Source organism: Lycorma delicatula, chromosome 1 (genome assembly GCF_047948215.1).
Source record: "Lycorma delicatula isolate Av1 chromosome 1, ASM4794821v1, whole genome shotgun sequence".
Lineage (NCBI taxonomy): Eukaryota > Metazoa > Arthropoda > Insecta > Hemiptera > Fulgoridae > Lycorma > Lycorma delicatula.
Genome location: NC_134455.1, coordinates 375,702,397 through 375,717,004, shown reverse-complemented (window position 1 = coordinate 375,717,004; position 14,608 = coordinate 375,702,397). Strand labels below are relative to the sequence as shown.

Sequence of the window (14,608 nt, the reverse complement as noted above, 5' to 3'; positions counted from 1 at the left end):
TGGTTGATCCGAGACTGTAAAGACTACACTTTATTTACATTCATATATAATCTCATTCATCCTCTGAATTAATACCTTATGGTGGTTCCAGAGGCTAAACTGAAAAAGAAAGTTAGTAATAGTTTGTAGTAAAGTTTTGTATAGCACCTTCAGTTGTTTTCGTATTGTTTATATTTACTGAACAACTGTAGAAATAAAAATGATTAATTAACTTGTTTAGATGATAATAATGATACAATTAAAGCAAACTGCTTAAATTTTAAGCAATTCTGTACTTAAAAAAATTACATAATATAATCTACACTTATGTTACCAGTAAAAAAAATAAACATACACAACAAATCAAAATTATGCTTAAATAATGAAGGTATTTTAAGAATATTTGGAAACAAATCAGGTAGTTTTTTTTATGTAACATTTATACAGTATTGTTTCTACAGAAATTATGGATAATCAGTATGTACCTATTTTATAGGCAGAGTTTATTGCACAATAAATATGTGGGTTAATGATCACCTAACATAAAAAATGTGGGCTTGTTCATGATGAAAAAGATTGCAGACTTAGAGTTTTTGCTGAAATAAACAACAAAATAACATTTTTTTAATTGAATAATTACTTTTACTTAAGTAGTTTCTGGGTTTGTGAATTAGATTTTCCTCTGGTCACCATACGTTAGCAAAAAGAGATAGTGATAATATTAATTTAGGGCTGTTAAACTGACAAGATATAATTTTATATTCTCTATTTTTAATTGCCATGAACTTTGATATAATATATACTGAAGAAAAAACATTCACTCTACTAGCTAGTAGAGTGAATGTTTTTTTTTTTTAGTTATGGACAGTAACCTGAGAAACTGTTTCATCAATTTTAATTCTTTCATTTATGGAAAACATATTTATCATTCAGTTATGTCTCTTCTAACAAAACTTTTTTAAATCCCTGATAGTCCTCATTCCTTTTAGATTGTCTATAAAGTTAATAAATTATAACTAACATACGTAATTAAATTTGCTATATTTTTGTCTATGACAATGGACAATGAAAATTATTTATAACTTTTAATAGTTGGTCTTTCACCTGACCAAATTTAATAAACAATGGTTTTTTTTTATAATTTACTTTACAATGTTCTCAGTTGCTCCTGATACTAACATAAGTGACTGAGATATTATTATAATCATTGAAGATATCACAAGAGCAATTAATAATGCTCTTTTAAGAAATAAGTTGTTAAAAATGATTTTCAAATTTTGTTTCACTGGTTGTTTTAAAATTTTATAGTAATTAAAATATATTTATTTTTAGTAATTTAAATTTAATTATTTATTTTATAATATTTATATTTATTCTTTTTATTTTATGTAATTAAAATATTAAATTTCTTTTAAAAAATTAGTGTATTTAGTAACAATGAATTGGATTAGAAATAATTAACATTAATAGATTTAAATTCTATATTGGAACATTTCTACAATATGCGATTATAAAAAATGTTTATAAATTCTAAATACATAATAAATAAATAGGCCTCATAAAAGTCTCAAAATTTAGATAGTATTGTATTTCCAAAAAGTTAGGCATAAAAAAACCTGGCCATGAATTTCTTGTTTCTTTGAACAGTATTGTATATTTTTTTTAAAAAGACTTGCCTAAAGAATAAGATATTCCTGTCATTTTCATATTAGCTAAATTCTATTATTAAAGATAAAAAAAAATAAATTTTTAGAGACACTTAAAGCCAGTCAAATATATTGTAGCAGACAATAATGATTTTTAAAAATCATGTGTAAAGGAATGTTGAAAGTAAAAGATGCAAAAGAATCAATAGTAAGTTTATCTACATTATCTTTTTGATCATCTACTTTTCTAAGTGGTTTACATTATCAGTTTTAAGTGTTTTTTATTTTTTATTTTTTTTTTTTGTTTATATAGAATGTATATTGTATCCTTCTAAATCCAACTTGCCTAACCTATGAAAAAATGGAAAAAATTGCATAATAATAAAAAAATATAAAAATAGTATGTTTTTTTTTACCAGACTTGAAAATGTTTATTATTAAAATAATTAGATTTATGACATGATTTAGATGTGATTATTGAAATCTATTTATAATCTATAAAAACTGATGAAACAGAAAATCAGACAAATATAACTCAGATAAATGGGACTTATTTGTAAATACATTCAGTGTACTTATTCAATATTTTACTCACAGTAGAGTAAATTTACCTATTAATCATGAGATAAATAATCAAAATATGTGTATATTTATGTAAACCTGTTTTATTTCATATAATAAAATAAATAAAAATGTTTGTATAGTTATAAAATGTATTGTTTTTTTTTACATTATGTTTTTAATTCATTTTATAATTTAACAGCATGATTAAATGTAACACTTTAAACAGTTTAACTAATTGTAAGAAAATTGTTCTTCCAAATTACTCTCTGCTAATTACTCACTTCCTTTTTTAGTAGAGAACCAATGGTGTTGTTAATGGTAGACATCTTAAAAGGGTTAAGTCGAGTGGAAGCTTGTGTTGCGGTCGGACGTATTGTTGTGCGCTCTGTCTTATACTGTTTGTTTTTTCGGATCAACGGTTTTATATCTGATTTTTGGAATTGGGAATTGACGGTGGAAAATTTTCGGAAGTGTTTTAATATAATTTGGTGATTTTTGGTTGCGGACTGACCTTTTTATTGAATTTTTTTATCTGAGTAGCCTTATAGCTATTGGCAATAAGGTTCATAGTTGACTGCTGGTCGCAGTGGTTAGTGTGTGTTAGTAGTGGTGTACCTTGAGTTGTTTTCAATTCGGGTGTAGCTTATCTGTAGTGGATGGCATAGACAATTGTAACTGGCATCGACTGATAATATTGTTTATTATTATTCTAGTGATAAGCTTTTGATATTGGAATTAATTTAATTAATTTCGGTTGCTCAGAGACAAATTTTGCAAGTCAAGCGACAAGCTCTGGCTTGTTCGTGACGTCATTGAAATACAAGTAAACAAGGACTTGTAAAATTTTCAGAAGTTTTACGGTGTACTAGTAGAAATTTTTCTAAATGTTTGCGATACTTTACACGGGCAAACTCCTATCCTCCATATCTCCTATAGTTTTTACCATAGAACCAAAATTCCCAAATATCTATCCGAAACCAAAGATTTCTGACCTTCTGACCCCCCCTCATATTTTGACCCCCCCCCAAATTTTTGACCCCGGATTTGGACACACACATTTTACTTCCCCCCCAAATTTTTTGGGGGGTAACCGCCCGTGTGGGGTATCATAGGACTCGGAATCAACCCCTGATTTCGAATCCGAGTCATGAGAAGACGAAGCTCGCTTCCAATAGAAGATAAGGCCTCTCCAGAGGCTGGGCCCTCGAGGGGAACTGCCAGAAAGAGGGATGGTGTTTCTGAAGTCTCAGAAGACATGGACATTGCAGGATTAAATCAAGGAAAAGCAAAGTGGAAGACAGTAGAGGGGAGAAGCGCCAAGCGGCCGAGAGCAGGCTCATCAGAAGAAGAGGAGGCCCCCCTTAATTTTGAAGGAGGTTACGTACAGGCTGGGTAATGCACTATTACAGCTTAGGCAACTAACTGGCAAGGCCAGTGTAACGGCAATCAAGGCTCATGAGAGGGAGCTGACAGAAATTTATAAAGATTTACAACGAATAAATGATGAGACTCCAGACACAGTTGACCAAAGTACGCAAACCGAAAGTCATGGCAGGAACGAGATGTCAGATATTCTAGATGTAGAGCTGACAGATGAACAACTGATAGACAGATTACCCACACGATGGTCAACCTGGGTAATGAACAGGCTGACCCAGGAGAAAGATCTAAGACCAGGAGATGACAGCTGTTTTTTCATCGATTTAAATGGATTAAAGCCATCCAGCCGGTATGCTGGGACGGCACCTGGGGCAATGATCTTACAAGACTCCACCATCCTCGAAGATGGAAAGATCACAAATACCGGAACTAGGTACACGGTAATCTATGATTCTAGAGAAGGAGATAAGATAATGGCCTCTCATATTATAAAGGCCTTACGAAGAGCTGTAGGTAAGCTGGAGTCAGTTGTCTTTGTGGTTCCCAGTGGTCCAGCGGGCATCATAGTGAGGAAAATAGTAATATACATGATGAGGAAGGGTAAGACCTTGCCGAGGATGTTACTCCCCAGCCTGAGCGAACAAGGGAGGGCAAGGTCGAGGTCGGTATCAACAAGAAGGGGAACCCCCCCCGGTCGTTGAAAGTAAAACGGTCATAGTAAGGGCCCCCGGTAAATCTTATGCCGATCTGTTGAAAACCATGAAAGAAAAGGTTAAGGTTGAGGAGGCCGGCGAAATACTGTCAATTAAACAGGGAAGGGATCAACAGCTAGAGGTCCGAATTAGTGGGGCGCAGAAGGCGGGGGAGTTTTCCTCCCTGCTGAAGAACAGAGCAGAGGATCTCCAGGTGGATATAAGAACAAGAGGAGACCGTAGAACACTTGTTCATGTAAAAGACATGCTAGGCGACACTACTGAGCGAGAGATCAGGGAAGCGGTAGAGAAGGTACTAGGACAAGGAGAAAACTTTCAGGTCACATCACTAAGGGAGGCATTTGGAAACACAAAAAATGCCACGGTGGTCACAAGTCAAAGGAATGCAACGAAATTAATTGCAGCAAGGCTGAGAGTAGGGTGGGTGAGTTGCAGGGCCTACATCCGGACGGATATAGAGAAATGTCATCGATGTTGGGATGTCGGTCACAGCAGAAGAGAGTGCAGAGGCCAGGACCGTTCAAACCTCTGCTTCAACTGTGGTAAACCCGGCCATGTAATTAAAGATTGCAAGGAGGCGACCATATGCCTGGACTGTGGAGCCACTTCACATAGGACCGGGAACCCGTGCTGTAACAAAGGTCATGACTAAAGTAATACTAATTAATAATAATAGAAGTCGCTTGTCTTGTGATCTGTCTGAGGAGATTGCAACAAGGTACGATGCCGACTTCTTGGTGGCCACGGAACCAAATGTGTACTTGGCAGCCAGGGGACATTGGGTGACTGACAGGAATGGGGATGTGGCCATCAGAAGGATTGCTGGCAATGTGGACTACAACCTGTATCATAGGGGTGATGGTATGGTAGCCGTAGAGTTAAGCAATATAATAATAATAGGAATTTACATTAGTCCTAATTGTACTACGGAAGCCTTTAAAAATAGACTTTTTGACTTACAGCAAGTCATGACGCGCTCCTGTAAGAGAACGCTTGTCCTAGGCGATTTCAATTGTAAGACAGCGCTAGCTGGTGCGGCCTACACGAATATTAGAGGAAGAATACTAGAGGAACTGCTTCAGACTAATGGCGCGAATTTTGTTAACGACGGGACCGCCACTTATAGCGCAAGAGGACATAATTCGATAATTGATTTGGTTATAATCGACAGTAGTATCCGTACTGACTCAATTGACTTCGAGGTCCTTAACGAAGAAACTGCTAGTGACCATAGGGCCATTTTAGTCACCCTTAGAGAGTACCCACCAGGAAGAAGACAGTTAAACATCTTCAGTAGAATGACAGAACAACAGATTCACCGCGTTACCAACAACGCAGCAAACAGAATCAAAAATTGTCCACAAATAACTCCTGAGGCGTTCCAGGATATAATTAAAGAGAAGATAGCTAAAATACCGCCGAGTAACAATAAATATCACCCGGTTTATTGGTGGTCTGCAGAGATAGAAGAGCAGAGAAGAATCATGCAACGATACAAAAGAGCAGCTCAGAGATTACGCGCTAGAAATAGAATGGAAGAAGAAGGGCGTCTTGCGATAGAGCAATACAGACAAGCTAGGAAAATACTTAACTTCCTTATCAAACAAGCTAAAAAAAAGAAATGGCTGGAGTTGTGTGAAGAGCTTAACGAAGATCCCTGGGGAAAGGCATTTAGGATAGTGACCAAACGCCTGGGAAGATACGTGCCGACATTGAGTGCTGAAATGTCGGCACGACAGGTTAAATTGCTATTTCCCAGAATAGAAGATCTCAATAGAGAGGTAATTGAGTGCCATCATGAAATTAAAAAATAAAAAAAGTCCAGGACCGGATGGCATACCTGCCGCCATCGTTAAAGACCTTGCCAGGATCATACCCTGGGAATTAGTGGATGTTGCAAGTTATGGCTTACAAAACTGTAACTTCCCCAATAGTTGGAAAGAAGCCAGAACTGTTTTCATTCCTAAAATAGGACCAAATCAAGAACAAGTAGGATACAGACCAATCACACTAATAAATAGCATGGGTAAGGTAGTCGAAAGATTACTAGAAACCTGACTCAGAGAAGAAATCGAGGAAAAAGGTTGTTTACATGCGGAGCAATATGGTTTTAGAAAAGGCCGGTCTACGATAAACGCGATCGATAAAGTTAAGACCTGGGCATTAAATAGTAGAAACGGCACGTGGAGAACTAGGAAAATCCCACTTATTATAATGTTGGATATAAAAAATGCTTTCGGATCTGTTCCTTGGAGAGCCATTATCGCAGCATTACAAGCCATGAAAATAAGTGATTATCTAGTCAACCAGATTAATCAATACCTTTACCATAGATTCATTGAGGTTAAAACGTTAGAAGAAAATCCACATTTGAGATATTTGGAGGAGTTCCACAAGGATCAGTCCTTGGGCCTATACTGTGGAATATTTTTTATGACAAAATTTTTAGATTAGATTATCCCGAGGGGGTTGTTGTTGTTGGATATGCTGATGACATTGCTATCCTAGTAGAAGACAGAGAAGTTAATAACCTAGAGGATAAAGCAAATCAGGCGTTACGAATAATTGATGAATGGCTGGCAGAAAGCATGCTACAGATATCCCCTAACAAATCCTGTTGTTTGGTGTTTTCAGGTAGAAGACCTATTAGAAACCTCAATATAAACATTAGAGGAGAGAGAATTAAGGAGGTCAAAGAAGCAAAGTATTTAGGGGTTCTTTTGGATAAAAGCCTAAGATTTAGCAAACACGTAGAGATGATTTGTAACAAGGTCACCCCTTTGATTAAGGCATTGAGGACTCTTTTCCAGAATCATGGTACACCGAAAATGGTAATAAGGAGACTGATAACTGCGGCTACCACGTCAGCAATTTTATATGCGGCCCCGATATGGGGAGATACAATGAATATTCAGAGAAACAAAACAAAATTAAAAAGAGTACACAGGCTTGCTTTACTGCGTGTAGCCGTGGGATACAGAACAGTGTCATACGACGCGTTGTGTATACTAACGAAGGTTCTACCTATTGATTTACAAATTAAACAAAGAACATTTAGATATAGGGGTATGACCAAAGATGAGATTGAATGGCTAATTGATCAAGAGTGGCAGGATACATGGACACACTCTAGAGTTGGGGATTGGACCAGGCGACTAATCCCCAACATAAATATATGGACTAGTAATAGAATAGGTAATGTAGATTTTTATACGACACAACTGTTGACGGGGCATGGCTCGTTCGGCCATTATCTGTTTAGAATTGGAAAAAGACCTACCCCACAATGTGTGTACTGCCCAGAGACTGATGATGCGGAACACATTGTGTTTGTATGCCCAAGATGGGCTCCAAATAGAAGAGAAATTTCGGACAACGGACTTACACCTGAAACCCTCTTAAATTGGATGGTCTATAGTGACGATAACTGGGATTGGTTCCGTAGGTTTGCCGGGGAAATCTTACGCACCAAGGAAGAAGAGGACAGAAGAAGGGGTTTGTGAAATTAGGGTAGGGAGGACAGTCCCTCCGTGGAGGGCCCGTACGCCGTGGTGTGCGGGTTCCTGAGAAGAGGGGGAACTCCTGGGGAGTGTGGGACAAATAAAAGATCGAGTCCCGGTTGGCGGTGCCGCTCCCACGGGTGCCTCGGTGCTTAGTGGGGGCGGTACCGCTGATTAGAGGCAAAGACATAATGACCGAGACCCGGTTCCCTGCTGAGGGGATGGGAGGTGGCGTAGCCATACCCCGTCTCCGAGGCGGGGGATTAGAGGCAGGCGAATAAAATAAAATTAAAGATCCGAGACCGGGGGAGCTAACCTGCCGGGCCGGGTGTACAACCGGTGGGCGGGGGACACTCTCTTAGAGTAAAAGGACACTCTCCCCGACTGAGTATACTTAAATGGATATCCGGTCGGGGAGAGTAGGGGAAGGGAAGAAAGAGAAAAAAAAAATCTTAAAAGGGTTAGGAAATGTCTATATATGCATTTAAATAATATATTTATTATATGTTGTGTTTATTTAAATTTTGTAGTGCATTTGGCAAATTTAGTACTTTTGTAAATGTTATGTACTAAAGCTGTTGAGAGCTTGGTTTTTAAGTATTAGGAACAACAGTTGCATTTTGAGGTTAATGTATTTGTTTTCTTTTTTTCTACAAAATGATTTGTGAAATTTGGTTCTGTTTTATGAAATGCCTGTATGAATTCTTTGAATTTGTGGGTTAATATGCATCCAGTTTGACTGATGTAGTATTTAGAGCAGTTTATTTGTTTACTCCTAGGTTTCTGTGTTGGTCAGCAATATTTTTTTGTTATTTTGTGAAATTTTTAGACCTTAAATTGACAGTAACCTTTTTTTCCTAAGAAAGTTGTCAATTTGTTAATTCAGGTCTATAAGCATTGAGTATTTTCTTTTGGTAGGTGGACTTTTTATTTTGTTTTGCACTTTATGTAGTCTCTAAACAACATACAATAATTGTCTAAATTGTATGTAGCCTATAAAAAACATACATACAGTAAGTGGATTAGCCATTAAGGATTTATGCTGTGCTCTATAAGCATTTCAGTGTATTGTCTGTACATGTATTAGCTATATATTTTTATATATTTCAGAACTGTTTATTATCTATTTCTATTTCTGGATATTATGAGAACAAGAAATTAACTTCAAGCTCATTTTCTCATGGTTTATGAAAACTAAGCTGTAATCTGTTTATGAATGTAAGAAATTTATGTTATACTTTTGTTTCCTTTGTACATGAATATGATGATCATAAGCATCATAGCAATGCAAAAATAATATCTTGAGATTACCTATCTTGATAGTAACCTCTTTATTTCTGTGTAGTAATAAAAAGTTACCCCTTTTTCTTTTTTAAAGACAGACAATAATATTACCACCATAAAAGGAATGCTGTAAAAATCTGAAAAAGTCCTTTGGAAAAACAAATTTTTATATAACTTTAAAATGATTAAGTTACAATTTTTTATAATTTCTAATATTAAAGATACATTCTTGTTAAAAACTGTTTTTAAATGAACTCCAGAAGAGAAAAAATAACATTAAGTTTTTCATACAGTTTATAGTATAAATATTGAAACCACTTTGGTCAAATGGGAAACTAATTTCTAAACCAAAATTAAGACGTAAAATTCTTAATGTTTTAATTCCTAATGAGCCAAATCATTTTATAAAAATATTATCAGTGACAAAAATGTTGCGGAGAACATACATGGATTAAAAATCTTTACTAATTCATCTCTGTTTTACATTTACTAATTTTTTACATTGGTGCTAGGGAATAAAAAGTAATTTTAAATTCTGCTTTGAACATAGGAAAAGTTAAAAGGATTTTATGTCATTTGATCTCAGTATTTTAGACTGTGCAATTTATGAGAAAAATGTATTAAATTTTTATCTTATACATGGAAACTGAAGTAGTTCTCAGTCCAAAAAAAAAGTAAATACTTGAAATAATGACAGAAGTAAACATCCATTTCTATTCATAATAATAAGGAACCCATTATCAAACTAAGAGAGTGGATCCAAAGACACTATCATTCTGTGATTGTGAAGGTAATTATAAATGATTTTAATTTTAAGAAAAAGGCAATTTGTAAAATTTTAGAATAGTGGAATATTTGTTAAATTTGCAAATTGGGGAAGAAGGAAGTTGATTTATTTAATTTTTTTTTGTTGAAAAAAAATTGGTATGTTTTAAAATACTTACTTGTGTTGTAAATAATAATATATTTAAATTATAAGTTAAAGGAATATAGAAATTATATTTTGTTTATTTTAATATTGTGAATTTATTCATTTATTTTTATGTTTAAGTTAGCATTTATAAATTTATTCCTTTACATTATAGCTATTTCCAGTTATAATAAAATGCTATAAATAATAAATTTGGTATCCATGAAATAGACTGACTGTAGAGGGGAAAAATTGTAAAAATCGACATTTAAAATATCAAACAAACATTTTAAAAATGCTTTCATGAATGATTTACAATTGCTAAAATTTTCATTCAACTCTTTTATTGCTACTTTTCTTCTGTAAGTTTCATGAGAGCTTTAACAGCTCCTTTTACCTCACATTTTCAGAATTCATCTTTCCTTACTTCTAATGCTGTTAGAACTGCTGCAGTATATTGTTTCTTACAATTTAAGTCTGTAAAGTGACATTCTTCCTAACCTAAAATCAGTTATTGATTATAACAGGATTAACAGGTAAGGTTGTATTAAAATTTAAACAATACTGATGAGAAAAATTATTTACATAAGTAAATTTTATTTTTACAATGATATACATAAACCACAATAAAGATTAACTACTAAAAATTGTATGTCGTTCATTATTAATATATATTATAATTGTTATCTAGCCCCACATTTAATACTTGAACTTTATATAAATATATTTTAAAATGCACTCTACTGCAAGTAAAAAAATAACTTCTGCAACAGAAAAACACACCATGTTATTTTTAATAGGTTTTTGTTCAGTATAAAAATACTACAAATATGTAAGAATATTTTTTCCTTTACAAAATCACTAGAGCAGGATTAAAATGAGTAATCATCTTTTAAATTCAAAAGTTCTCAGTACCCATTCTGTAAACAAAAGATTACTTTTAACTAGGCATTTTTTTTTTTTTTTTTTGAGTTTTTAGTCAAGTTATTCATTCTCCAATCCCTTTTTGTCGTATGCTAATATTTTTACTTCAGTATGTTTACTATATATACATCATTGTTTGTTTTATAGATTCTAATCTGTGCCTTCTTTACAGTTTTTACCTTCTACATATCTCTCTATCATTAAGTTTAGGTATACCTGGATGTCTTCATAAAATATTCACCATCAACCTAGTTTGTCTCTAAATTACCTTACTTTCTGTTTTTCCTATTGTGCATGTGAATGCTCTGCATTCCAGAAAAGTATTTTCAAGAATTTCTCTCTAATTCTTAGATCTGTATTTGATTCTAGCAGCTTTCTTTCCTGCATGAAAGCTCTTTTTGCTTGTGATAGCCTGCTTTTTATGTAAACATTACTTTATCAATCCTTTACAATTCTATTATCTCAATAACAAAATTCTTCCACTTCTGGTATACTGTATTATATTAATATTTAAAATTCTAACTGTTACCTGATTTTTTTTATAAACAACCTTTCTCTCTATATATTTAAATGTAATTGTTTTTTTTTTAATTTTAAACATTTTATTTTATTCTACATGTACTTTACAAGTAGAAATATTAAACACTTTAAAGTTTTTACTTTTAGTGATTTAGAAATTGGGATTCATGGCTCATAAAAGAAAATCCATTTATTCTGTACAAATTATTTTTTTCTCAAATATGTAATCTACAATCTACATCCAATTTCTACAATCTAGAGTAGGATGTTTTCTCATGGTATTTTTATATGTGTTGCAATACAATAAAAACAGTGAGAAAATCTATGAAATGTTCTATATTCTGTGGACAAAGTAGATGGATAGATATATTCATAAAAAGAAGCATTTTTTATGATAATCTGGCTTCGACCTCCCAATTTATTTTCACTTTATTAATGCAAGCACAGTGAATCTTAACACACTAGAAAATGTAAAACATTTTCTATGCTTTATAGCTCAAAACCTATAGAACCTAGAAATATGAATTTAGTATACTTTCCAACAGTAAAAAGCGCGCGCACACACACAGAAAGTGCATAATCACTTTAAAAAAATAACAAATTCTTTTTCTCTCCCCACAGAAAATAGTGTAGTCCAAAATACATATTCATTTAGCTGGTAATATTTATGACTGAAACAAATGTTTAAATACCACTGTCTATTTGATTTTCATATATTATGTAGTAAAATAATTTTCTCTATAGCTGAATAATTTGTAATTTTTTTACGATATTTACTGTACAATATTTTATTTTAAATTCATTACTCAGAAACATTTAAAGAAATATTTTCTGTTAAAAAAATATATTGAAGATATTCAGAATTGGAATGAAATTAAGTGGCAGTTGATACATTTTAATAATAGTATCATGAGAGGTAAATGAAATTACATGGTTTTTAACAGTTTGCAATTAAATCATTAGTCAAAATTTAAAACTTAAGTGTTATTGAAGATTATTCTTTTATAGAAAATAACATTTGTCTATGTAGAAATAGTTATCGTTACTGGCGTTTCTGAAAATGTATGAAAATACATTAACAGACCAAACTGAATTTATTCAAAAATGTAGATTTTTAAATGAAAATATTTTAATAATTAAATATTTATTTCATGAAGAAGTGAAGGTTTTACAAAAAAATAAATAAAAATATTTTTAATTAACAGTTGGCCCTGTATATAAAACAAAAACTCCATACATATGAGAACATATGAGTTCAAAAGGCTGGTTAAAAAAAATGTCCTATATATTCCAAGAGAATTAATGATATTATTTTTATTTTTCAATCGTTGTTTCAAGTTGCAATCAAATCTCGACAAGTTTTACCAAGTGCATCCTTCTTCTAAGTCAGCATCAAATCAGGATAATTCTAATGAATAAATATGTAAATTCTTACTGATCAATTCAAAAAGAATCAGTCTTCAGATTTAAATATTTAAAATTATGTATGTTATAATGAAAACATTATTAAATTTATTTTTTACAAGCTTGAGAAAATTTTAAAGAACTACAAATTCAAACAGTGTACTGTAGTAGTGTAGTGTCATATATTATTTTTTACTTTTAAAAATTACAAAAAATTTTTTCTTTAAAATTAAAAGCCTAGTTTTTAATTTCCGTAACTTGTTAACCTTGTAAATGTTAACAAGATGTCTTGTAATTCAACATTCTTTTTTTGTACAATTTTTTTTTTTGTAAAATTTCTTCTCAAATATTTTTATGGTTTACTTTCTTTCTTTATCTGCTGTAGTTAATAAATAATCTCTGAATATTCTATTTTAAAAGGATAAAGGTTCTTTTGAAAGAGCTCTTGAGTTTTCATTTCTGATTTGTACAGGTAATGTGGAGATTCTATCATAAGAAAAATTATTGCAACAATTAAAATAGTAATAAATAGTAAGAATAAATAAAAAAAATAATAAAGTACATTTATATTTAACAATTTACCTTTGTCATCATTCAATCTTCTCAAAGGACCATTCGTCGATACACAGGAACATTATAATCCCAGAATTGGTTATTAAAAAATTGCGGATTTATTGAGTCATCTCTGCTCTGAAAAAATAGATATAAAAGATAAATGCAAACTTATTCACAATATGATTGACTGGTTTATTCCACAGAACAGAAAAGCTACATTCAATTCTTTTAAATGGGAATATAAGTTTTACAAAATTTTTCATTTCCATGAAATGTTAACAACAAAAAAACTCCAAAAAGTTGAAAGTAGTGCTTTATATTTAACTCATCTAAGTAATTAGTGATTAGCACCATTCCTAATCAATGTTCTATATTATCTGAATAACCTTGATGCAGTTTAATTTAAGCATAACAATTTATCACTTTGAACTATTCAGAATACAAATACCATTCTGAGAAAATAATTAATTAATTTTTATCCTAATCTGCATTAAATATACTATTAGAGATTAAACCTAAACCTACAACTACCTAAATACCTTGATGGGGGAGTGAGAAGTTTTTCATTAAGTAAAAAATGTTTCAGTTAAAAGCATTCTTAGCTTTTTAGAAAAAAAGTCGTATTTTCACAGATACTAATATCACGTGGTAATTTGTATGTAAATGTAGATTCACACAAGATGTTGTACATAAAAATGACATTGTATGATCATTTAAAATTGTGCTTACTCTATTTAATATGAATTCCATAAATATTGTACTACTGTAAAGCAAAATTAATGCTACACATTTGTATTTGAATGCTTGTGGAGGAAAGTTAACTAGGTGGTAAATAAATTACAAATTTTCAGGATTTAAAATTTTTTTATTGTTATTGCTCTATTTTTCACACAAAAGGTACATTTTAATGATATTTATCTAGATTTATCCCAACATAAAGAAAGATACAAGGGTTGTCTGAAAAGATTTGAGCCTCAACATGAAGATGGCAGCACTCATCAACAAAAGTTAGGAAATGTATTCGAGCATGTGTTGAAAGGTACTCACTAAAATTTCAGCCATTTTGGATGCTCAGTTGCTGTTTGATAATCATTTAAGTAAGTTATTGTGAGTGTTTTTGTGAAAATGGAAAAAATAAAATATCATGCCGTGATTAAATATCTGCATTAGAAAGCCAATATGGCTACACAAATTAAAACTGAGTTGGACGCTGTTTACAGGGACTCTGTC

At 32.2% G+C, this 14,608-nt stretch overlaps 1 protein-coding gene across 2 annotated transcripts in view; it reads right to left on the bottom strand.

Annotated features, from left to right (window-relative positions):
• Nucleotides 1–10,544: 10,544 nt before the first annotated feature.
• LOC142318450 (uncharacterized) overlaps nt 10,545–14,608 on the bottom strand; it is a 120,348-nt gene continuing 116,284 nt past the window's right edge. For both annotated transcript variants that reach the window (XM_075355036.1, XM_075355035.1), the window contains 2 exons: nt 13,406–13,513; nt 10,545–10,740 (listed from right to left, as the gene is read on the bottom strand). In XM_075355036.1, the coding sequence (XP_075211151.1) occupies nt 13,427–13,513 (87 nt within the window). In that variant the 3' untranslated portion in view covers nt 10,545–10,740; nt 13,406–13,426. The remainder of the gene's footprint in view (nt 10,741–13,405; nt 13,514–14,608) is intronic.